This window comes from Pezoporus flaviventris, unplaced genomic scaffold (genome assembly GCF_033815535.1).
Source record: "Pezoporus flaviventris isolate CSIRO_AGI_PZ_B2104156 unplaced genomic scaffold, CSIRO_AGI_Pfla_v1 ptg000145l, whole genome shotgun sequence".
Lineage (NCBI taxonomy): Eukaryota > Metazoa > Chordata > Aves > Psittaciformes > Psittacidae > Pezoporus > Pezoporus flaviventris.
In genome coordinates, this window is record NW_026892693.1 from 566895 (window position 1) to 590327 (window position 23433).

Below are 23433 nucleotides of genomic sequence, written 5' to 3' on the forward strand. Positions count from 1 at the left end.
GATCCCTCAAACAGGGGCGGGGCGGAAGGGGGCGTGTCCAGAGCCGGAAGGGGCGTGGCGTGGCGCGGCGGCGCTGGCGGTGGCGGTGAGCGCGGTTGAGCGCGCGCGCTCGGGGCCTGCGGGCGGAAACGGGGGGGGGGGGGGGGGAGGGAACCGGGATGGGGGAGGGGGAACGGAACCGACCCGACCCTCCCCCCTTTTCGTTACCCCCCCCTCCGGTTCCACCTCTTCCTCTCCCCCCGCCCGGCCCGTTATGGCGGTCTCGGCCCCGGTTGTTGTGGGGGGGGAGGCCTCAGTGTGTGAGGAGGGGGTGTGGGGTACCATAGAGAGGGGGTGTGGGGAGAGGATGGGAGGGGGGCGGCGGTGGTGGTGGTCGCCCCCTGGTGTGGGGGAGGTTGGGGTGTAACGGGACCACGTTGCCTTCCCCCCCCACACCGGGGGTCGAGGTGGGGTTTGTCCCGTTAAAGGGGTGCTGCATGGAATAGGGGGGACCCCAGTCGCCCCCCCCCATAGTCGAGGTGGGGTTTGCCCCGTTAAAGGGGTGCTGCAGGGAATAGGGGGACCCCCCCCCCCGGGGGTCGAGGTGGGGTCTGTCCCGTTAAAGGGGTGCTGCAAAGAATAGGGGGGACCCGAATTCCCCCCCCCGTAGTCGAGGTGGGGTTGTCCCGTTAAAGGGGTGCTGCAGGGAATAGGGGGGACCCGAATTGCCCCCCCCCCCGGGGGTCGAGGTGGGGTCTGTCCCGTTAAAGGGGTGCTGCAGGGAATAGGGGGGACCCCAATCCCATAGGGAGAAGTGTGGGGCACAGAGGGGGTCGCTGATGGGCTTCCCCCCCTCTCCTGCTCGTCGCTGCAGTGCTCATCCCGACCTCCCGGTCCCAGCCCGGGCTCCTGCTCTGCTCCCGCCTCTGGAAGGATGTCGGAGGGGGTGGATCTGATCGATATCTACGCCGATGAGGAGTTCAACCAGGTGAGAGGCTGCACGTCCCCGCTTCCCGGTGGGAAAAGCACTGGAAGCAGCAGCAGCCAGCTCCTTAACGGGACCTGGACCCGTTACTATGGAGGGACCCATGGAGGGGTGTGAACGCGTTGAGTTGAAGGAGAAGATGCGCCCGGGAAGGTGTGGGCCAGCATGGAGGAGTTTCTATGGGGAGAATCCACCAGGAATGGTCCTAAATCCTGGTGGATTTCCATATAGAAGTGGCTTGGGTTGGAAGGGAGCTTAAAGCTCCTCCAGTTCCAATCCCCTGCCATGGGTAGGGACACCTTCCCCTGGCACCCAGTGTTTGGGAAGGGGAGGCAGGGTCTGGAGCAGAGCCTTTGCTAGGGAAGTGATGAGTGAGGATGGAAGGAGGGAGAGCATCATCCTGGTTGGAGAAGTGAGAAATCCCAGCAGGAAGAGGCTCTGCGAGGGAACGGCACAGGGAAGGGACCCAGAGCACCAAAGCTGTGGTCAGGGTCATGCCCAAGGTGCCACCTTCTCCCACCTTGGGGTTGCCTGGGAACCTCAGGAAGAAGTGATGGAGAAGGAGAGTGCGTGGCTGTTGGGAAAGGAGGTTTTGGAGGATTCAGGGATGCGGGAGAGCAGCCATGGACGTGGATGCTTGGAGGTTAGAAACTGCTGTGGAGCAGCCAAGGAGGGAAGCTGGAATGAACTAAGAGGGAAGACGTGAACTGGGAGCAAAGCACATGGAGGAAGGGAATCCCCGTGAGCTCCTGGAGGGCTGGAGAGGAGCGGAGGGGGAGGAATCTTCTGTTCCAAGGAATTATTCCTGCCGTGTTGGGAGAAGCAGGATGGTGGGAGCGGTGTTGAGGCCCTCGGAGCAGAGGGGGCTCTGCTCTGAGCTGGCTGTGACGCTGCCAAAGCAATGGGATCCTCACTAGGAAGGTGGGTTGTAAAGTGAATTCCTGCCTGGATGCCCTCTGACTCCCACATATTGCATCCTTCCTTGAAAAACCCTGGAATAATCCCACTTCTCCGTGCATGAAACTGTCTAGTGATGGTGCTGGGACCAAATGGAACTGCTCTGGCTTAGGAATAACCTCAGTTTGGATGCTTTCATGCAGTTTGCTTTGAAAAGCATTAGGAAATGGGTATGCCTGGGGATACCCAATCCCATCTGGGTTTGGGAGCAGAGGGAATTGCTGGCTAGCTGCGGGAATACAGGTGGAAAGATTTAATGGGAGAGCTGTGCTGCTGCTTCATGGGTGCTCTGTGGAGGTGGGCAGGTCCTGCCTATGCCTACAGGTAGGCTTTCCCATGAAGGCTTGGCTCCCAGGATTGGGGAGTTGACATGGGAATGGTGACTGGAATGCTGAGAGGGCTCTGATGGATCTGGTCCGGTGCTGCTCCAGTCTTGGGGATCTTTAGGAGTGAAGTGGAGCAGCGTTGGGAGGAGGATGGAGCAATCCTGGCTGCACAGCAGGGAAAGCTTTACCTGGAGGGGCTGGTGCACAGGAGACCCAAGCTCTTTGATAGTAGATGGTGGCTTCTTGGAGCTGGAAGTGCTCATTGAGCACCTCAGGCTGTGCTGCAGCAGGAAGGAACTGGAGTTAATCCATGGGATCAAAGTGCAGGGGGAAGGTGCCGTGGTTGCCCCAGGGCACACCGGGGATGCTGGTGCGGTCCCAGAGCCCATGGAACAACATGGGAATGCCGCTGGTGGTGCCCGGATTCAGCCTCACGGACCTCACAAGTTGTGGTGTGTTCACTGAGCTGGGGTTTGGGTGGCAGGAGTGAAGGCGTTGGGGATGGAGGAAGCTTCTCACCACCGATGCTCTGCAAGCATGGTGTGATGGCAAGGGCAGAGAGCAGCAGAGCGGGGCTTTGGGTTCTTCTGCACCATCACCCCATCGGGTGGCCCTCAGTAGAGCATGGATGCTGTGTCCTGCAGTGCTCTCCTGGAGGAACTGGCTGCTCCTGGCCTGGCTGGCTGGCTTCCTTGCTGGGGAAAGGCCTGGCTGCATGGCAGAGCCCGGAGAGCAGTGCTGAAGGGGGTCCCATCAGCTTGCTCACTGGTGGTGGCCCCCAGGGATGGTGTTTGGTATCTTCATTGATGGTCTGGATGGGGGCATTGAGGCCACCCCCAGTCACTTTGTAGATGACAGCAGGTGGAGGGGGAGTTGCTCTGCTGGAGGTTCTGCAGAGGGATGTGGCCAGGCTGGACCCATTGCCTGAGCTCCAACAGGGCTCAGTGCTGGGTCCTGCGCTTGAGCCACCATGGAACGCTGCAGGCTTGGGAAGCTGCTCGTGGAAAAGGAGCTGCTGGAGCTGAGCAGGAGCAGCTTGTGCCCAGGCAGCCAAGAAGCCCCCAGCATCCTGGTGCTGCACCAGCACCAGTGCAGCAGCAGGAGCAGGGCAGGGATTGGGCCCCTGTGCTGGGCACTGGGGAGGCTGCACCTCGAATCCTGTGCTCAGCTCTGGGCCCCTCACTGCAAGAGAGACCTTGAGGTGCTGGAGCGGGGCCAGAGAAGGGAACGGAGCTGGAGCAGGGCCTGGAGCCCAAGTGTGATGGGGAAGGGCTGAGGGAGCTGGGGGGTTCAGTGTGGAGAAGAGAAGGCTCAGGGGGGACCTGATGGCTGCCTCCAAGTGCCTGAGAGGAGGATGGAGCCAGGAGGGGCTGGGCTCTGCTCCCAAGGAACAAGGGATGGGACAAGAGGAAACGGCCTCAAGCTGCACCAGGGCAGGTTTAGATGGAGCTGAGGAACAATTCCTGCCCCAGAGGGTGCTCAGGCATTGGAACAGGCTGCCCAGGGCACTGGCCCTGCGGGTGTTCACACACCATGGAGACGAGGCCTCAGTGCCATGGGTTAGTGGTGGGGAACGGTTGGACTGGATGATCCTAAAGGTTTTTTTCCAACCCAGTTGATTCCATGAGTAAAGGGGAGCACTTACAGAGATCCCAGAAGAGCTCTAAAATCTCCCAAGCTGCAGCATCCCCATAGCAGCACAAGCGAGGAATTCTCTGCCCGCCTCTGGTTTTGGTCTCGACTTTCTGCAACTTCCAGGCAGGAATCTTCCAGCCTTGGGCCGTGTCCAAAGCACTTAGAGCAGGGGTAGGAGTGTGTGAGGTGGATTAAACAAAGAGCTGAGCTGGGTTGAGGAGCAGGAAAACACGGCTCCCTGTTGGAGCTCTTGTGACCTGTTTATCAGCTCCCCAGCTGAAAGGGCTGGCTGGAAACGTTACAAGTGGTGTTGGTGCTGAGAAGGTGCTTGTGGGGAAGATGGACAGGATGAGAGTGTTGCTTGGTCAGCCTGGAGAAGAGAAGGCTCCTGAAGGGGAGATCTTAGAGCAGCTCCAGTGCCTGAAGGGGCTGCAGGAAACCTGGAGAGGGGCTTGGGACAAGGGCCTGTAGGGACAGGCCAAGGGGAATGGCTTGAACCTGCCCGAGGGGAGACTGAGATGAGCTCTGAGGCAGAAGCTCTTCCCTGGGAGGGTGCTGAGGCGCTGGCACAGGGTGCCCAGAGAAGCTGTGGCTGCCCCATCCCTGGCAGTGCTCAAGGCCAGGTTGGACACAGGGGCTTGGAGCAAGCTGCTGCAGTGGAAGGGGTTGGGGTTGGAGCTGGAGGAGCTTTAAGCTCCCTTCATCCCAACCAGGCCGGAACTCCATGCTTCCATGAAAATGGTTCTATCTTTATATTTCCATGACCTGACTGCTTTTGGCTGAGCACCTTTCTCCCTCCCTCCCTTCACCCCCTGTTTTAGCTGTCCCATCCCCTGACCATCACCGCGTAGGGAATTTCACCACCTCATGCCATTTCTAGAGCTAGCATTGCCCAAACCGCCTTTGAATCCCTGGAATTAGGGATCTGGGAGCAGAGCCTCCGTGTTTCTCTGCCATACGGGACCCATGGGACAGAGCCTACCGTAGTAACGTGTGGCACAACAGGACACTCAGGCTCCCAGAGCCTGGGGCTGCATAGTAAACACAGCTCCCGCTCCGCGCTCCACATTAAATATAGCCTGGATCAGGGTGGGAATGTGGGAACGGGGAGGCAGAGCCAGCATGTTGGAGTGCACAGATGCTCCTGCATCTGGCTCTGCCGGCCCTCAGAGCGCTCCCCGTGGGGCTCTGTGGAGCAAACAGGGTTTGAGGGTGGACTGGTGGTGATGGATGCGCCTGCCAAGGAGCCAGAGGCTCGTTCATTGAGGGTTTGCACCACTGAACTCTTGCTCTCCCTTAGCAAAGGTGAATTCCTTCCTGGTAGCTCCCCAAGGAACAAGTTGAGTCTTGTCTCGTTGCTCGGGACAGCCTGATGGGGTTCTCTGCTTGAATGAGCTCTCTGCTGGGGCTCAGTGGGTCAGAAGCAAAAGGGTTGTGGTCTGGGGGAGGAAAAGCAACCCAGAGCCTCATGGTTCTGCTTCCTGGGGTTTTCCTCCCTTCTTCACCTCCTTTCGTGTTAAAAGTGCTCCAGGGTTATGTCAGCAGAGCCCATCACCCCATCTTTGGGGTACCAGTAACCCCATAGCTGGGGCCGGGAGGTGTTGAGCGCTTTGTTGTGGGGCTTGTGTTAATCTTTGGCTGGGCTGGACCGGAGCTGCTGCAAGGGCTGGAGCAGCTCTGCTCTGGAGCCAGGCTGAGAGAGCTGGGCTGGGGCAGCCTGGGGAAGAGAAGGCTCCTGAAGGGGAGACCTGAGAGCAGCTCCAGTGCCTGAAGGGGCTGCAGGAAACCTGGAGAGGGGCTTGGGACAAGGGCCTGTAGGGACAGGCCAAGGGGAATGGCTTGAACCTGCCTGAGGGGAGACTGAGATGAGCTCTTAGGCAGAAGCTCTTCCCTGGGAGGGTGCTGAGGCGCTGGCACAGGGTGCCCAGAGAAGCTGTGGCTGCCCCATCCCTGGCAGCGCTCAAGGCCCCAGGGGCTTGGAGCCCCCTGCTCTGATGGAAGGTGCTGAGCAGGGCTGCGGTTGGGTGGGGGGCACACATGCAATTGCTTCCCCCCCCCCCACCCCGGGGGTGTCCCCTTAGGACTCAGAGTTCAGCAGCGCCGACCAGATGGACCTGTACGACGATGTGCTGGCCGTCAGCTCCCAGCCCCCCGAGAGCCGCAGCAGCAGCAGCTCCGAGCCCCCCCCCGAGATCCGCCAGGAGCCCTCCCCCAAGGCCAACAGCAAGGCCCCCGCCATCCTGTACACCTACAGCGGGCTGCGCAACAAGAGGGCTGCCGTCTACGTGGGCAGCTTCTCCTGGGTGAGTGGGGTCTCGCCTGGCCCCCTCTGGGGGGTCCGGTTTGGGTCTCCTGTAGTGGGAATGGGGATGGGGAGGTTCAGACCCCATCCCCACCGAGGGGCTCTTTGGAGGTTGTGGCTTGACTTTGGGGTCAGCGCTGAGGGGCTTCAGATGGAGCCTGAAGCAGGGGGGCCGGTGACTGCAGCGCGCCGGCTGCTGGCCCTGCGTGGCTCTTCCTTCTTGGGGCTGCGTGGATGCGTCCCCTTCTCCTTGATGGACAGCTTGGGAATGCTCTGTCTCATCCAGACCTCTGGTGGCTCTGCCCAGAGCCTGTTGGTTGGTTGTAAACCCCATGGCAGGGGCTCTGAGGGTGCAAGTACTCAACGTGTTAGCTGGGGGGGGGGGTGTTTGGGAACACCAAGGGCTGACAAGAGGTGACCCCTGCATCTCTCTCCTCCCCTCAGTGGACGACTGACCAGCAGCTGATCCAAACCATCCGCTCCGTCGGTGTCTACGACGTGGTGGAGCTGAAGTTCGCAGAGAACCGAGCCAACGGCCAGTCCAAAGGGTGAGAGCTGGGGCAGAACGGGGCGGGGGGTCATGAGCCCCACATCCGTTGTGGTGAGGGGACAGGCAATGCTTTTCCTGGCTGCCGGTGGTAAAGCAGGGACTCGCAGGCAGCACGGGATGAGGAGGAAGGGATGCAGGACACCAAGGTGCGCTCAGCCCAAGCCCTGGGCTTCCCCACAGGTACGCAGAGGTGGTGGTTGCCTCCGAGAACTCGGTGCACAAGCTCCTGGAGCTCCTGCCTGGCAAGATGCTCAACGGGGACAAGGTGGAGGTGAGGCTGGCCACCCGGCAGAACCTCTCCCAGTTCGAGGCCCAGGCTCGCAAACGTGAGTGGGGCGCGGGCACGGCGCGGCACGGGGTCGGGGGGGGCTCTCCACACTGCAGGGCCCCCGCAGCGCTGTCAGCCTGAGCCCGCCGGCACCTTCAGGGTGGGGGGGAATGCTGCCAGGAGCCTCTGGGGGTTGTTTCCTATTGCTGCTGAGTCTGCTTAGATCCTGACCCGAGTCTTTATGATCCCCTTTTTAGGTGCTCACACACTGCGAAGATCCCTCGTAGCCTCCTCCTCCTCCTCTCCAAACTGAATGGGCTTAAGCTCTTCAGCCTATCAACATAGCTAAGACCCTCCATATCTAGTAGTAGCTCTTCTCTGGATCTCCTCCAGAACTTGTCCATCCCTGCGGAGGTAAGGTGCCCATCACTGGACGCAGTATTCCAGCTGGGGCCTGGCCGTGGGGCTTTCTACGATGGCAGTCGGTGGTCCTCGCCTCACTCCGCAGCGATGTGACGTGCCCAGCCCTGGTGCTTGGGGGGGGCTCTGCTGGACCCACAGGCACTCTTTGGGCAGGAGCGTGTTTGGCAAGAGGAGGTCTTGGCCATTGGACATCCCGTGGCCTGTTTCAGCCAAGGGGAAAACCATTTCTTCCTAAGCACCCTGGCAGAGTCACAGCTTCCTTCCTTCAGCTCCATCGGCTGCTTGGCAGCACTGGGCGCTGTTAGACCCTGGCTGGACCTGCCCTTGTGTTCTGGTGGAGCACAGGGGTGTTGCCCTCACCCTGCCCAGGCACCAGCGCTTCAGCCTGGCCCCAGGGGCCTCGTCATGAGCTCGCATGAAGCCTGAACAGTGCTTGGCTTGATGGCCAACAGAGCCTGGTGGGGAGCTGTGGCTCCCCCACAGGGGCTCCGTGCCCTCATTGAACATCAGTCTCATCCTCAGAGCCTCTTGGGACACAGCAGCCGTTCCTGGTCCTCATTGAGGGCTACCAAGGCTCCCAAGTTCTCCTTCGTCCAGCAGCTCCGTTGCTCTCAGCACTTGGGTTCTGACCCCTTGTGTTCCTCCACGTTCAGGCCTTTCCGGATCTCTCTCGGGGCTGTTGCATCTCTTCGGGGCCCCAGCGAGCTCTCTGCTGGGCACCCTCTCACCCTCTCTTGTGGCTTTTTTTGGCTTCTCTCTTTGGAACCCACTTCGCTCGGTGGCTTCGGCACCGGGAGCTGCTCCCCTCTTGGAGGCACGTGGAAGCGGAGGCTACGTGTGGTTGTGGCTGGATCTTGCTCTGGGCACCTTGAGCTCTCCCGGGGCTGAGGGAGAGGATGCTCCTTGCACTGGTCACTGCGGGTGGGGAGGAAGAGGAGGAGCGCTCCCAAGACCTGCAGGTGCTCTGCCTGTAGCTCATGGCTCTTTCCCATCCCGCTTCCAGGTGTGCCTCCGAGGGCCCATTCCCGGGATTCCGTGGACTCCGTGGATGGCCGTGCCACACCGACAGAGAATGCTTTGCCTGCAGCCCGCCCGGACAAACCCCCCTCGGTCCTTCCCTTCTTCAACCGCCCCCCCACTGCTTTGCCCCTTATGGGGCTGCCCCCTCCACCCATGCCACCGCCTCCCCCCTTGTCCTCCGGCTTCGGTGTCCCCCCGCCACCCCCCGGTATCCACTACCAGCATCTCATGCCCCCCCCGCCTCGACTGCCCCCACACCTCGCTGTGCCCCCCCCGGGGGCTGTCCCCCCTGCCCTGCACCTCAACCCTGCCTTCTTCCCCCCACCCAACGCGGCGCTGGGTCCTCCACCGGACACCTACGGCAAGGCCATGGCTCCCTACAACCACAGCAGGTGAGGGGGGGGTCTCAGTGGGGTACAAATGGGCTTGGGGGGGGGGATTTGCTGAACCCCCACTTGTCTCTTGTGCAGCCGGGAGCTGGGCCCTCCCCCGGCCCCAGTGACTGAAGGGGAGTTTGAGGAGATCATGAACAGGAACCGGGCCATCTCCAGCAGCGCCATCTCCAAGGCGGTGTCCGGTGCCAGCGCAGGTACCGGTGACCGTGTCCCCATGTCCCTGTGGGATTGCCCCCCCCTTGTCCCATGTTGGGTTTGCCCCCCCTCAACCCTGCTCTGTGTCGTGTCATTCCCCCCCCCCCCCCCAGGTGACTACAGCGACGCCATCGAGACCCTGCTCACGGCCATCGCCGTCATCAAACAGTCCCGCGTGGCCAGCGACGAGCGGTGCCGCGTCCTCCTCTCGTCCCTCAAGGACTGCCTGCACGGCATCGAGGCCAAGTCCTACAGCACCGGCGCCAGCAGCAGCTCCTCCAGGTAACCCCAGGCTGGGAGCTGCCGTGGGGTTGGCTTCGTTGCATCCCGTTGTGGAATGGGTCGGGATGAAGGGAGCTTCAAGCTCATCCAGCTCCAACCCCGACACCTTCCACCGGAGCAGCTTGCTCCAAGCCCCTGTGTCCTTGAACACTGCCAGGGATGGGGCAGCCACAGCTTCTCTGGGCACCCTGTGCCAGCGCCTCAGCACCCTCAGAGTGAAGAATGAATTCCTTACATCCAGTCTGAACCCATCACCCCTTGTCCCATCACTCCAGTCCCTAATGAAGAGTCCCTCTCCAGCATCCTTATAGCCCCCTTCAGACACTGGAAGCTGCTCTGAGGTCTCCACGCAGCTTCTCTTCTCCAGGCTCAACAGCCCCAATGTTCCCAACCTGGCTCCATATGGGAGCTGCTCCAGCCCCTGAGCATCCTCGTGGCCTCCTCTGGCGTTGCTCCAACAGCTCCGTGTCCTCCGGTTGCTGAGGACACCACAACTGCGCACACCAGAAGTCCTTTTCCTTCCTCTTTTCCCAGGAAAAGGCACCGATCCCGGGAGCGCTCCCCCAGCCGGTCCCGTGAAAGCAGCCGGCGGCACCGGGACGTGCTCCACAGCGAGGACCGGCACGAGGACTACTTCCAGGAGCGGAACCGGGAGCACGAGCGGCATCGGGACAGGGACAGAGAGAGGGACCGGCACCACTGAGACAGGTGAGGGGTATCCCCGAGGTGCTGGGAATCATCATGGGATGGGTTGGGATGAAGGGAGCTTAAAGCTCCTCCAGCTCCAACCCCAACCCCTTCCACCGGACCAGCTTGCTCCAAGCCCCTGTGTCCAACCTGGCCTTGAACACTGCCAGGGATGGGGCAGCCACAGCTTCTCTGGGCACCCTGTGCCAGTGCCTCAGCACCCTCCCAGGGAAGAGCTTCTGCCTCAGAGCTCATCTCAGTCTCCCCTCGGGCAGGTTCAAGCCATTCCCCTTGGCCTGTCCCTACATCCCTTGTCCCAAGCCCCTCTCCAGGTTTCCTGCAGCCCCTTCAGGCACTGGAGCTGCTCTCAGGTCTCCCCTTCAGGAGCCTTCTCTTCCCCAGGCTGCCCCAGCCCAGCTCTCTCAGCCTGGCTCCAGAGCAGAGCTGCTCCAGCTCCCTTATATCTCCACGGCCTCCTTCAGACTCCCTCCAACACCTCCATCCACATCCCCCTTACACTGGGGATCCCACAGCATCGTAGAATGGGTTGGGATGAAGGGACCTTAAAGCTCATCCAGCTCCAACCCCTTCCACTGGAGCAGCTTGCTCCAAGCCCCTGTGTCCAACCTGGCCTTGAGCACTCTCCCATCTCCCCTCTGGCAGGGTAAAGCCATCCCCCTGGTCCTTGTTGGCCCCCCAAGGGTTGCCCTGACCCCTCTGCTCCTCTTCCCCACAGGAATTTGGCAGGAAGTGGTTTTTAATGGACTCGTATCTCCTCCCCTCGACGAGGCTGCTCCACCCTCTCACCCCATCCCAGGCCCCCCCCTAGCTCCCTCCGGACATCCCAGGAAAGCCGTGGAGCACGCCAGCAGCCGGGCCTCCCACCGGACACCTCGTGGCCTTGGAGCCGGAGCCCCTGCTCCCTGCTGCTTCCCAGAGGGAATGCCAGCACCCGGCTCAGCCCGCTCTGCTCCACGGATACTCGGACCCAAAGAGAAATGGTGCTTTTCCTTCCACGGAGGGAGGGCGGTGAGGCCGTGCTGGGAAGGGGATGGATCCTTCCCAAGGCTGCACGGATCCCGCTCCGTGCTTGGGGTTGCTGGAAGCGGTACCAGGGGCTCCCCAGCCTCCTGCCCCCCTCCTGTGGGGATGCTCGTGTCCCCATTGCCCCGCAGTGCCAGCACAGGCCCCCATGCTGCTCCTTTTCCCCTTTATCCTCCCTGCTCAGCCCAGGAGGGCTGGAGCAGAGCTGGGGCTCACCCCTTCCCTCTGCCCCACATTCCAGGGCTCTCCTGCAGCACCTTCCTTGTTTTAGAGGAAGAGGAGGCAGCAGGGCAGGATGCAACCCCCCCCCCCCATATGCTTATCCCTGGGGATGCTCTCCCCAACCACCCTTCCAGGGGGCACAATGGCAGGGGGGTGTTCCCCATGCTCAAGGGGGCTGCACCTCTCCAGGCCGGGTGGGATCCCAAGGGAAGCACCCACAAAGGGTCGGGTTGAGCTGAGGAGACAAGGGGCAACTTCCAGAGCTGGTGGCTCCCCCCCCCCCCCTCACCTCCAAACTGTCGCTGGCCAAGGAGCAAACCTGCCTCTGGAGGGCTTTTTAAGTTGAAATGAGCCCCAAAGAGCCTGAACCCCCCCCCGGGGAGGTGCCAGGAGGCTTCCGGATGGATTTTCTTTTCTACTTAATGCCACATTTTTAGGTTTCTTTGCAAATAGTGGAGGGAGGGGGGGGGGGGGACACAAAGAAGACGAGTGCAGAGCAAGACCCCCCCCGGAGGCAGTGCCCCTCCTGCCCGCAGTGAGTAGAGAGATTTGGTTTGTCTTTCTGATAGGTTGGACGTTGTGTAATAAAACTTGGCTGACGTTGTCAATCTTTTAGATGGTGCTGGAGGGCTCTTCCCTTGGTGTCCGGTGTGGAAGCGGGGAATGGGTTGGGTTGGAAGGGACCTTAAAGCTCATCCAGGTCTAACCCCCTGCACGTGGGCAGGGATGCCTTCCACTGGAGCAGCTTGCTCCAAGCCCCTGTGGACTTGAACACTGCTGGGGATGGGGCAGCCACAGCTTCTCTGGGCACCCTGTGCCAGCGCCTCAGCACCCTCATAGTGAAGAATGAATTCCTTACATCCAAGCTGGATCCCCCCTGTTTCAGTTGGAACCCCATCACCCCTTGTACTGTCACTGCAGTCCCTAATGAACAGTCCCTTTCCAGCATCCTTGTAGCCCCCTTCAGACACTGGAAGCTGCTCTGAGGTCTCCACGCAGCTTCTCTTCTCCAGGCTGAACAGCCCCAGTGTTCCCAGCCTGGCTCCATATGGGAGCTGCTCCAGTCCCTGAGCATCCTCGTGGCCTTCTCTGGCCTTGTTCCAACAGTTCCATGTCCTTTTTATGTTGAGGACCCCAGAACTGCACACAATGCTCCAGGTGAGGTCTCACGAGAGCAGAGCAGAGGGGCAGGATCACCTCCTTGGACCTGCTGGTCACGCTGCCATTGATGCAGCCCAGGACATGGTTGGTTTCTGGGCTGCAAGTGCACACTAAACCCCACTCATGTTCAGTTTCTCATCACCCAACACCCCCAAGTCCTCCTCAGGCTGCACTCCATCTCTTCTCTGTTCATCCTGCCTCTGTGCCTGGGGTTGCCCTGACCCAGGTGTAGGACCTTGCATTGCCTATGAGGTGTTGGAAGTGATAAAGAGGGGGTTGGAGTGGTTTAGGGGTGGTTGGGGACTGATGGGCCACTGCTGAGGGGCTTTTCTGCCCCTCAAAGCAGCAGTGGGGGGTGCCCGGGGTTGGGGGGGGGGGGAACCCCAAGTGCTCAGGCACCAGGTAAAAATAAATATTTATTGGAAAAGAGGGAATTCTTGTGAGAAGGTAGCAAAAAAAAATAGGAATTCTCTGTACCTGGAGCTGCCGTGCACGTCCTGGGGGGCAGCAGGGAGGGGGCTGCCTCGCAGGTCACTCCTGGCCGATGGGGAGACACCCAACCGGGGGGGTGCTGAGCACCCAGTGCCTCCTGTACCTGGTCCTTTGGCGTGGCACAGGGCCTCAGTATGAATCCGCGCTGTAAGAGAAGGGGAAGAAAGAGGGATGGAGGAGTGCCAAAGCAGCTTGGAAGTCCGGCATTCCATAGGGAACGGCCTGGGAAAGATACCTGGAGAAGGAGAGGAGCGCCAGGACAGCCAGCAGCAGCTCCAGGGCATAGAAGAGGAGGAGGATGGCGTTGAGGATGGCTTCCAGGCGCAGGGCATAGGTCTGCAGCAGCAGGTAATAGGTGGCCATCACAGCTGCCGGCACCGTCAGTGCCAGGCTGATGCAGAGGGGAACCTTCCGCTGGCACAGGTTGCCCTTGGAGCCTGGGGTGGGGATGGGAAGTGGGATGGGGGGGGGGGGGGTGCTTGTGGGTCCCATCGGTTCCTGGAGCTTGGTGTCACCAGGACTTAGACGCATGGGATGGGTTGGGATGAAGGGAGCTTAAAGCTCATCCAGCTCCAACCCCAACCCCTTCCACTGGAGCAGGGTGCTCCAAGCCCCTGTGGCCTTGAGCACTGCCAGGGATGGGGCAGCCACAGCTTCTCTGGGCACCCTGTGCCAGCGCCTCAGCACCCTCCCAGGGAAGAGCTTCTGCCTCAGAGCTCAGCTCAGTCTCCCCTCGGGCAGGTTCAAGCCATTCCCTTTGTCCTCTCCCTCCAGGCCCTTGCCCTAAGCACTCACCGAAGAAGATGCGCGTCGCCTCAGTGCCGAGGTAGAGGAAGAGCAGCACCACGTCCAGCGCCAGGTTGGTGAAGGGATAGGGCAGCAGCAGCACTGCGGGCACAGCCACGGCTGCCTCAGAGCTCACCCCCCGCAGGGGCCGGTACCCGGTACCCGCGGTGCGCTCAAGGGGTACCGGGGGTGATGGGGAGGGGTGCTCACCCTTGTACACGAAGATGAAGGCCTCCAGCAGGAAGTAGGTCGCGCTGTACCAGCCGTTGAGGAAGAGCAGGACCTGCAGCGGGGCCGAGGAGCGCTGGCGGCCTGCGGGGACAACGCGGCTGTGGGCGGGCTCCGGGGGGGGAGGCACCGAGCCCCGGTCCCTCCCGGCCCCCCCTCCCCGCCATCGCCGCCGGCCGCGGTCCCTCACTCACTCCTGGGCGCCATCTTCCGTCTCCATGGGAACCGCCGCCGGCCTCGCCCGCTCCTTCCGCCCTCTCTATGGTCCCGGAGGACTGAGCCGGGAGGACACGGGTTCGAGACCCGCAGCCGGCAATGGGGCACGGTGAAAGGTATGGGGCGGGGGGGGAGCCCGGTGTTCCCCCCCAAACACACACACACGGGTTGAGCCGCGGTTCTCTCCGCTGCACCGTGGGCACTGCCCCGTGAGCGGGCTGGAAACGCAGCGAGGAGCTGGGGGAAGGATGTTGGGGTGCAGAGAGTGAATGGGAGGGAATCATGGAATAATTAGGGTTGGAAAGGACCTTAAGATCATCTAGTTCCAACCCCCCTGAAGAGCCCGGGGGGTGGGGGGGGGGTCAGCGTTGGAAAACACAGCTCATTTATTTCTTTACTGGTTACAAAAGCACTGGAGTCCCAAACCGAGGGATGCGGCTCCATCCTGACGCACAGTGGGATGGAGATGAGCCTCCCGCTGGCTCCTAGCATCCACCTGAGGTGCTGGTAGCAGTGAGGAAGAAGAGGCTGAGGTGGAGCTGTCCGCAGTGGGGGCCAGGAGGTGATGAAGAGCTGGAGGGGAACCGTCAGCCACGGAACTGCTCAAACTCCTTGCGCAGCCACAGGGAGTCCTGGTAGAAGAGGGGGTCCCCCAGGTGCACCGCGGTCCTCTTGTAGAAGTAGCAGTAGAGCACGGCCGCTGCGGGAGGGAGGGAGAGGGATGTGAAGGTGGGCAGCCCCAGGGGCACCCCAAAAGCAGCAGGGCCCCAGCAGGGCTCCTGTGAGCCCCAGCCCTTACCCAGGCGCTGGAACACGAAGAGGGTCTGCAGGCCTTCGGTCCACACGAAGCGGCTGGAGTCGCGCCAGCGCAGGTTCTGAGCACAGACAGGAGTCAGAGGCATGGGATGGGTTGGGATGAAGGGAGCTTAAAGTTCATCCAGCTCCAACCCCAACCCCTTCCACCGGAGCAGCTTGCTCCAAGTCCCTGTGGCCTTGAGCACTGCCAGGGATGGGGCAGCCACAGCTTCTCTGGGCACCCTGTGCCAGCGCCTCAGCACCCTCCCAGGGAAGAGCTTCTGCCTAAGAGCTCATCTCAGTCTCCCCTCGGGCAGGTTCAAGCCATTCCCCTTGTCCTGTCCCTACATCCCTTGTCCCAAGCCCCTCTCCAGGTTTCCTGCAGCCCCTTCAGGCACTGGAGCTGCTCTCAGGTCTCCCCTTCAGGAGCCTTCTCTTGTCCAGGCTGCCCCAGCCCAGCTCTCTCAGCCTGGCTCCAGAGCAGAGCTGCTCCAGCCCTCGCAGCAGCTCCATCACTTTGGGGGCACTCCCACCCCAAAGGTTAAGCAGCTCAGGGGATTTAGCCAACAAGCCAGGACCTATTCCTGCTTCAGATCCCTGCAAATCCCCTGTCAATCCCCTGCCTGGGGGGTGTGGGCAGCACCAACATAACCGCTCCGGCCCCCAGGGGAATGGGGTGAGGAGAGACCCTCACCCTGAGGATGGAGGGGGATGAGACCCCATGGAGGAGGATGCCCAGGGGCTGGGCAGGGTGTGGGGCTGCTTCTTCAGGGGATGGGGATAAGAGGGAGTTTATTGGGGACGAAAAGGTGAAGATGCTGCCTCAACAGAGCCAGGACCCCCTGAGAGCCCTCAGGGCTGTCCAGTGCCAGCAGTGACGTGGCTGTGCCCAGGCTCTGAGCGCTGGTGTTTGCTGGGGATTAATCCCAGGTAAAGCAGGAGCTGCTGTCCCAGCCCTCAGCAGGGATTATCCCGTGCCAGCACGGAGCTGGAGCTGCTTTCCCTGGGGGAAAGAGGATTTTCCAGCCTTTAGGAAAGGGGTTGGGATGGGGCAGCTCCTTCCTTCCAGCCTGATGCCAATGGGGGGCCACCAAACTGTCCCTGCTGGGTGGACGATGGTCTTCCTCTCATGGAAGAGGGGCTGAAGGAGGGAGCAAAGGGTTGTGCTGGCCACCCTCAGGAGGAATCAGCGGCCCCAACCTACCATAACCCACACGTGGAAGGAGATGCTGAGCCCCAGGTAGGCTGCAGACAGCAGGATGGTGCCCTTGAACTTGTGGAAGAGGAGATTGACCAGCCCAGCCTGGAAGACGAAGGTGTTGAAGAACATGAGGAAGATGATGATGACGTTGAAGAGAATAGCAATGTCCTGGATGCTGCAGGAGGAGAGAAACGGGGTGAGATCCCACCCTTCCTCTCCCACCATGGTGGTCACAGCCCCCTGGGGGCACTCACATGAACAGGACGAGCTGGACAGCAGGAGCCGTGCGGAGCAGCTCCGAGAAGGAGTTGACAAAGAGGTCGTAGAAGAGGAGCAGGAACTGCAGGAACAGCACCAGGGTGTAGTTGCTGGTCTGGAGCATCTTCCTTCCCTTGGTGTTGGGGCTCTCAGCTCCAGCGTCCCCAGAGGCAAAGGCAGCTCATGGCGTGGAGCTGAGGGGTTCAGTGTTGCTCGTTTCCATTGCCAGGACCTGGAGGGGGAGCAGAGGTTTGATTTGGCAGCATGGGATGAAGCCCTGGGCTGTGTCCCCCCTCCTTTCTCCCCATGCAGCAGGTTCAGATTCACCCCTACAATCAACCAGGCTGGAAAAGGCCTTAAAGATCAGCAGCCCCAGCCCTGCCAAGGCCACCATAACCCATGGCACTGAGGGCCTTGTCTATAGGGTCTGGGAGCACTTGCAGGGCCGGTGCCCTGGGCAGCCTGTTCCAATGCCTGAGCACCCTCTGGGGCAGGAATTGTTCCGCAGCTCCATCTAAACCTGCCCTGGGGCAGCTTGAGGCCGTTTCCTCTTGTCCCATCCCTTGTTCCTTGGGAGCAGAGCCCAGCCCCTCCTGGCTCCATCCTCCTCTCAGGCACTTGGAGGCAGCCATCAGGTCCCCCCTGAGCCTTCTCTTCTCCACACTGAACCCCCCAGGTCCCTCAGCCCTTCCCCATCACACTTGGGCTCCAGGCCCTGCACCAGCTCCGTTGCCCTTCTCTGTCCCCATTCCAGCACCTCAAGGTCTCTCTTGCAGTGAGGGGCCCGGAGCTGAGCACAGGATTCGAGGTGCAGCCTCCCCAGTCCCATTCCCCCCCGGCCCTTCCAGCCCCAAGGCCCATGGGTGAGTCCCAGGGAGCAGACCCATGCCGGGGTTCAGGCCCCCGGGGCCAGCGCTGAGCAGGCCACGCTGTGGGGACAGGCTTGGACAAGCGGTGCCTCCTGGAACCCGCACCCAGCCCTGGGGCGGCTCCGAGGCCGCACGGGGCCCAACCCTCCCTGCGCACCGCTGACAAAGGAGGGACGTGGAGCACGGGCAGGTAACGGGGGCGCTGGGGGCAATGTGGGGTGCAGCGCCCCTTGTCCTGGCACCCATAGGGCTGGGATGGGGGGGGGGGAAGGGGACAACCACCCCTTTACACAGCCCCAACACCGATGTGCCCCCCTCTTCTCCCCTCACCCCCCCCCCCACCCGGCGGACCTCCTTTACCAGGTCCTAAGGAGGCCTCAGCCCCACCGGACACCCCCCGAACCCCCCGTTCTCCACCGAGAGCGGGCTCCCCGCTCAACGGAGCGCAGACACCGGTAGTGCCGGGGCTGTGGGTGCCGCTGTGTTCCCCCCTTGTCCCTTCCTGTCCCCTCATACCCCCTCTATGTCCCCGCATCGCACCGCGGCCCGGCGCTGACCTGCAGCCGCCATCTTCCGTCTCCACGGCAACGGCGCGGCCACCGAGAGGGAGGCGGAAGTGCGTGGCTAGAAGGGCCGCGCTGGGGCCGCGCTGGGGCCGCTCTGGCCGCCGCTCTCGCTGATCACCGGGGGCATTGGAGGCTTGGGCTCGGCGCCACCACCGGGGCGAGCGGCGCCGGCCACGATGGAGGCGGCCGGAGGGGCCGAGGGGGCGAGGTACGGCCCCGGTACCGGGGGGAGCCGTGGGGCAGGGCCCTGTGTGCCCGGTGTGATAGGAGCCATGGGGCCGGCGCTGAGCCCCATGCTCTGGGGGTGCCATGGGGCAGCCATGGGGCCAGGCCTGATCCCCATGCTCTGTGGGTGCCATGGGGCCAATCCCGATCCCCATGCTCTGTGGGTGCCATGGGGCCAATCCCGATCCCCATGCTCTGTGGGTGCCATGGGGCAGCCATGAGGCCAGGCCCGATCCCCACGCTCTGTGGGTGCCATGGGGCCAGGCCCGATCTCCATGCTCTATGGGTGCCATGGGGCCAGGCCCGATCCCCATGCTCTGTGGGTGCCATGGGGCAGCCATGGGGCCAGGCCCAGTCCCCATGCTCTGTGGGTGCCATGGGGCAGCCATGGGGCCAGGCCCAGTCCCCATGCTCTTTGGGTGCCATGGGGCAGCGCCCAATCCCCATGCTCTGTGGGTGCCATGGGGCAGCCATGGGGCCGGGGCCAGGCCCAGTCCCCATGCTCTTTGGGTGCCATGGGGCAGTGCCCGATCCCCATGCTCTATGGGTGCCATGGGGCCAATCCCGATCCCCACGCTCTGTGGGTGCCATGGGGCCAGGCCCGATCCCCATGCTCTGTGGGTGCCATGGGGCAGCCATGGGGCCAGGCCCAGTCCCCATGCTCTGTGGGTGCCATGGGGCAGCCATGGGGCCAGGCCCAGTCCCCATGCTCTGTGGGTGCCATGGGGCAGCCATGGGGCCAGGCCCAGTCCCCATGCTCTTTGGGTGCCATGGGGCAGCGCCCGATCCCCATGCTCTATGGGTGCCATGGGGCCAATCCCGATCCTCATACTCTGTGGGTTCCATGGGGCCAGCCCCGACCCCCATGCTCTGTGGGTGCCATGGGGCAGCTCAGCACCGCGGTGCCCACTGCAGTACCTCAAGCAATGAGTGTCCGAGCTCCGGATCCCCCCACACAACCCCGGCTCTGGGGCCGTGTCCCACCCTCGTGGGGCGGCCGCTGTGGGGCAGGACGGGGCCGTCCCCGCCCCGGGCCGGGCCAGAAATAGCCATTGCTGGAGGCAGATGCAAATCCGCAGGCAAATGAGCTCAGCCTCACGCTTGGAGCCCCACAGGCTGAGGGCAGGAGCCTGCCGGGGCCGTCCATAGCGCAGGTACCACGATGGGTGCTGCCCGTGGGTCCCCCTTTAACCCTATGGGGCGAGGGGTGATGCTGGGGGCCTTGCTTCCAGTTGGGGTGAGCCCTATGGTGGGGATGGGGTTCACCCCATTAGGGTGCAGCTTGGGGGGGGTGGGGGTGTTGGGAGAGAGTTGGAAGGGGTTTGGGGGTGTGGAGAGGGAGGGGATCACATCAATGGGGTCCTGAGGACAGTGGGGGGGGTACAGGAGAGACCCTTAATGGGCTGCCCTCATCCTGCATGGGCCCTGCCATCCCTCCCAGTGCAGGCACCAGCTGGGCTGGACCCCCCCCCCCCTTGTGGTCCTCAGTTCCCCTTTGAGCCTGGCTCCTCCCTGGGATGGGGCAGGAGGGGGGACCCCAAGCACAGACCTGAGCCGTTGCCTTGCTCTTCCCTAGGTGCCCCCATCGCATTGTGGAGATGCTGGATGTGCCCTTCCTGCCTTTCTGCCTCCTCCTGGGCCTCCTGGGCTTCGTGTGCGTGGCCTTTGTGAGCTCCTGGTGCCAGTACTGGCGGGGGGGCTTCGCCTGGGACGGCAGCGCCCGGATGTTCAACTGGCACCCGGTGCTCATGGTGACGGCCATGGTGGTGCTCTATGGGGCAGGTAAGCAGGGTGCGGAGGGGGCTGCGGAGCCAGCGCGGCGCCTGCCTCACCTCCTCGTCCCGCAGCATCCCTGGTTTATCGCCTGCCCGCATCCTGGAGCGGTCCCAAGCTGCCCTGGAAGGTGCTGCACAGCTCCCTGGCCCTGGCAGCCCTCGCCTTGGCAGCGCTGGGCTTGGTGGCCGTCTTCCGCTTCCACAACGAGCACGGCACCCCCAACATGTACTCACTGCACAGCTGGCTGGGCATGGCCACCATCCTGCTCTTCTCCTGTCAGGTGGGTGCTGGTCCTGCTCCCTGCGCTCCCCATCCTCACTTCCCTCCCTGCAGTGCCTGGCTGGGCATGGCCACCATCCTGCTCTCCTGTCAGTGAGTGCTGGTCCTGCTCCCTGCATCCCAGCTCCATGCACTCCCCATCCTCACTTCCCTCCCCACAGTGCCTGGCTGGGTTCAGCACCATCCTGCTCTCCTGTCAGTGAGTGCTGGTCCTGCTCCCTGCATCCCAGCTCCATGCACTCCCCATCCTCACTTCCCTCCCCACAGTGCCTGGCTGGGTTCAGCACCATCCTGCTCTTCTCCTCTCAGTGAGTGCTGGTCCTGCTCCATGCACTCCCCATCCTCACTTCCCTCCCCACAGTGCCTGGCTGGGTTCAGCACCATCCTGCTCTTCTCCTCTCAGTGAGTGCTGGTCCTGCTCCATGCACTCCCCATCCTCACTTCCCTCCCCGCAGTGCCTGGCTGGGTTCAGCACCATCCTGCTCTTCTCCTCTCAGTGAGTGCTGGTCCTGCTCCCTGCATCCCAGCTCCATGCGCTCCCCATCCTCACTTCCCTCCCTGCAGTGCCTGGCTGGGTTCAGCACCATCCTGCTCTCCTGTCAGTGAGTGCTGGTCCTGCTCCATGCACTCCCCATCCTCACTTCCCTCCCCACAGTGCCTGGCTGGGTTCAGCACCATCCTGCTCTTCTCTTCTCTCAGTGAGTGCTGGTCCTGCTCCCTGCGCTCCCCATCCTCACTTCCCTCCCTGCAGTGCCTGGCTGGGTTCAGCACCATCCTGCTCTTCTCCTCTCAGTGAGTGCTGGTCCTGCTCCATGCACTCCCCATCCTCACTTCCCTCCCCGCAGTGCCTGGCTGGGTTCAGCACCATCCTGCTCTCCTGTCAGTGAGTGCTGGTCCTGCTCCCTGCATCCCAGCTCCATGCGCTCCCCATCCTCACTTCCCTCCCTGCAGTGCCTGGCTGGGTTCAGCACCATCCTGCTCTTCTCCTCTCAGTGAGTGCTGGTCCTGCTCCCTGCATCCCAGCTCCATGCGCTCCCCATCCTCACTTCCCTCCCTGCAGTGCCTGGCTGGGTTCAGCACCATCCTGCTCTCCTGTCAGTGAGTGCTGGTCCTGCTCCATGCACTCCTCATCCTCACTTCCCTCCCCGCAGTGCCTGGCTGGGTTCAGCACCATCCTGCTCTTCTCCTCTCAGTGAGTGCTGGTCCTGCTCCCTGCATCCCAGCTCCATGCACTCCTCATCCTCACTTCCCTCGCTGCAGTGCCTGGCTGGGTTCAGCACCATCCTGCTCTCCTGTCAGTGAGTGCTGGTCCTGCTCCATGCACTCCCCATCCTCACCTCCCTCCCTGCAGTGGCTGGCTGGGTTCAGCACCATCCTGCTCTCCTGTCAGTGAGTGCTGGTCCTGCTCCATGCACTCCTCATCCTCACTTCCCTCCCCGCAGTGCCTGGCTGGGTTCAGCACCATCCTGCTCTTCTCCTCTCAGTGAGTGCTGGTCCTGCTCCCTGCATCCCAGCTCCATGCACTCCCCATCCTCACTTCCCTCCCCGCAGTGCCTGGCTGGGTTCAGCACCATCCTGCTCTTCTCCTCTCAGTGAGTGCTGGTCCTGCTCCATGCACTCCCCATCCTCACTTCCCTCCCCACAGTGCCTGGCTGGGTTCAGCACCATCCTGCTCTTCTCCTCTCAGTGAGTGCTGGTCCTGCTCCATGCACTCCCCATCCTCACTTCCCTCCCTGCAGTGGCTGGCTGGGTTCAGCACCTTCCTGCTGCCCTGGGCTCCCTCCTGGCTCCGGGGGCTCTACAAGCCCGTCCACGTCTTCTTTGGCTCCACCATCCTGCTGCTGGCCGTGGCCTCCTGCGTGTCGGGCATCAACGAGAAGCTCTTCTTCAGCCTGTGAGCATCGCGTGCGGTGGGGAGCAAGCAGGCTTTGGGCTCCGAGTAGCCCAGAGTGAACCCAAGCCCTGGGGGCAAAGGGAAAGGGGTGATGCCCCCTCCGCTCCCTGCTGCAGGGGTTGTGTGGGCTTAGAGGGGGAGGTTGGGCACATCCAGGACAGCTCTGGGCTCCTTTCTCCCCCCCAAGGAAGAACGGGACAGCGCAGTACAAGCTCCTGCCTGCTGAGGCCGTCTTTGCCAACACCCTGGGGCTCCTCATCCTGCTCTTTGGGGTGCTGGTGCTGGGTGCCCTGGCCCGGCCGAGCTGGAAGCGCCCTGATGCTGACTGCCCGGACTCCCGTCAGGTACCGGCTCTGCTGTGGGGTGGCTTTGGGGGTCCTGCTTCCCCCCCAAGCTGTCCCTGTGTGGGGAGGGATGTGGGGCTCAGCCGTGTCCTCCCCACAGCCACTGCTCGCCGCTGAGCGTTGATGCCAATGGAGCAGCCAAGGTCTCTCCCTGCCGTTCCTGGGCTCTTTGGATCCCATCACTTCCCTGCCTGCTGTGCTGGAGCAACCGAGGTCTCTTCTCTGCCATTCCCGAGCTGTGGAAGCCCATCACTTCCCTGCCTGCACTGCTGGAGCAGCCGAGGTCTATCCCTGCCCTTCCCGAGCTTTGGATCCATCGCTTCCCTGCTTACTCTGCTGGAGCAGCTGAGGTCTCTCCCTGCCATTCCCGGGATCCCAGCACTGAGATTTGGATCCCAGCTCTTCCCTGCTGGCCCTGCTCGTGGCCATCACCTTGTCCTCACCCAGGAGCCTGCACCCAACGCTCCCAAATCCATGGGAGGAACACGCTCAGCTGCCCCGCAGGAGATGCTGCTGCTGTGAGGACATCTCTTTGCCTCCTTTGTGGCCTGGGGCAGGATGAGGGCAGCCACAGGGGGATGCTCCTGCCTGCATCCTCCTGCTTCCATGCGGCTGGCATCTCCTGCCTGGATTTTGCTGTGCTCCACACCAGCTCAAAGCAGCCCCCGGAGCTGGCAGAAGCTGCTGGAGGAGCACCCATGTCCCTGCTGGTGATGTGGGGGACCCTCACCCCGTGCCTTGCCCTTCACCAGGGTGCCTCTCCCTCCACCCCACGGTGGTGGGACCAGCCCAGGAGCCTCACAGGGCCCTCCTGGCCACCTAATAAAGCACTGGCTTCTGCAGTGCTCCTGCATCCGCATCCCTGGGGACAAAGTGGGGCCGCAGGAGCCGGGATGGGAGCAGTGGGGGCCAGAGGAGCAGATCCCGGTGCTGGCCCCCATCCCCTGCTTCTTCTTTCTGCCTTTCCCCCCCCCCGAGTGTCCTCCAAGCCCCGTGCCTGGGGCCATGTGAGCCCTGTGGTTACCCTGGTGCTGAGCTCGTGCCCAGCCCAGAAGCTTCCTTCCTCAGTGACG

At 62.5% G+C, this 23433-nt stretch overlaps 4 protein-coding genes across 7 annotated transcripts; 2 read left to right on the forward strand and 2 right to left on the reverse strand.

Moving 5' to 3' along the window:
- Nucleotides 1–34: 34 nt before the first annotated feature.
- CPSF7 (cleavage and polyadenylation specific factor 7) lies at nucleotides 35–10869 on the forward strand. Of its 2 annotated transcripts, none has more exons than XM_061479245.1 (10): nucleotides 35–85; nucleotides 854–967; nucleotides 5964–6185; nucleotides 6629–6732; nucleotides 6915–7060; nucleotides 8429–8837; nucleotides 8916–9034; nucleotides 9149–9317; nucleotides 9852–10025; nucleotides 10741–10869. In XM_061479245.1, the coding sequence occupies exons 2-9, from the start codon at nucleotides 914–916 to the stop codon at nucleotides 10018–10020; spliced, it is 1392 nt and encodes a 463-aa protein (XP_061335229.1). In that variant the 5' UTR covers nucleotides 35–85; nucleotides 854–913; the 3' UTR covers nucleotides 10021–10025; nucleotides 10741–10869. The 2 variants fall into 2 exon arrangements, with proteins under 2 accessions (XP_061335229.1, XP_061335230.1); XM_061479246.1 differs by lacking the exon at nucleotides 35–85 and adding an exon at nucleotides 286–317.
- Nucleotides 10870–12834: 1965 nt separating this feature from the next.
- Nucleotides 12835–14259, reverse strand: TMEM216 (transmembrane protein 216). 3 transcript variants are annotated; one of them, XM_061479229.1, is made up of 5 exons: nucleotides 14132–14259; nucleotides 13920–14021; nucleotides 13719–13811; nucleotides 13159–13360; nucleotides 12835–13068 (listed from the first exon to the last, which is right to left on the reverse strand). In XM_061479229.1, the coding sequence occupies exons 1-5, from the start codon at nucleotides 14142–14144 to the stop codon at nucleotides 13053–13055; spliced, it is 426 nt and encodes a 141-aa protein (XP_061335213.1). In that variant the 5' UTR covers nucleotides 14145–14259; the 3' UTR covers nucleotides 12835–13052. The 3 variants fall into 3 exon arrangements, with proteins under 3 accessions (XP_061335213.1, XP_061335212.1, XP_061335214.1); XM_061479228.1 differs by having other exon boundaries at nucleotides 13920–14038; nucleotides 14132–14195; XM_061479230.1 differs by lacking the exon at nucleotides 13719–13811 and having other exon boundaries at nucleotides 13920–14038; nucleotides 14132–14246.
- Nucleotides 14260–14688: 429 nt separating this feature from the next.
- Nucleotides 14689–17935, reverse strand: TMEM138 (transmembrane protein 138). Its single transcript, XM_061479211.1, has 5 exons — nucleotides 17834–17935; nucleotides 16404–16639; nucleotides 16153–16324; nucleotides 14953–15028; nucleotides 14689–14853 (listed from the first exon to the last, which is right to left on the reverse strand). The coding sequence occupies exons 2-5, from the start codon at nucleotides 16529–16531 to the stop codon at nucleotides 14741–14743; spliced, it is 489 nt and encodes a 162-aa protein (XP_061335195.1). The 5' UTR covers nucleotides 16532–16639; nucleotides 17834–17935; the 3' UTR covers nucleotides 14689–14740.
- Nucleotides 17936–17995: 60 nt separating this feature from the next.
- LOC133282909 (uncharacterized) lies at nucleotides 17996–23371 on the forward strand. The gene is made up of 7 exons (XM_061479268.1): nucleotides 17996–18050; nucleotides 19644–19849; nucleotides 19915–20123; nucleotides 21862–22016; nucleotides 22208–22360; nucleotides 22461–23262; nucleotides 23339–23371. Exons 1-7 carry the CDS (start codon nucleotides 18019–18021, stop codon nucleotides 23369–23371), a joined length of 1590 nt encoding a protein of 529 aa, XP_061335252.1. The 5' UTR covers nucleotides 17996–18018.
- The last annotated feature ends 62 nt before the right edge of the window (nucleotides 23372–23433 follow it).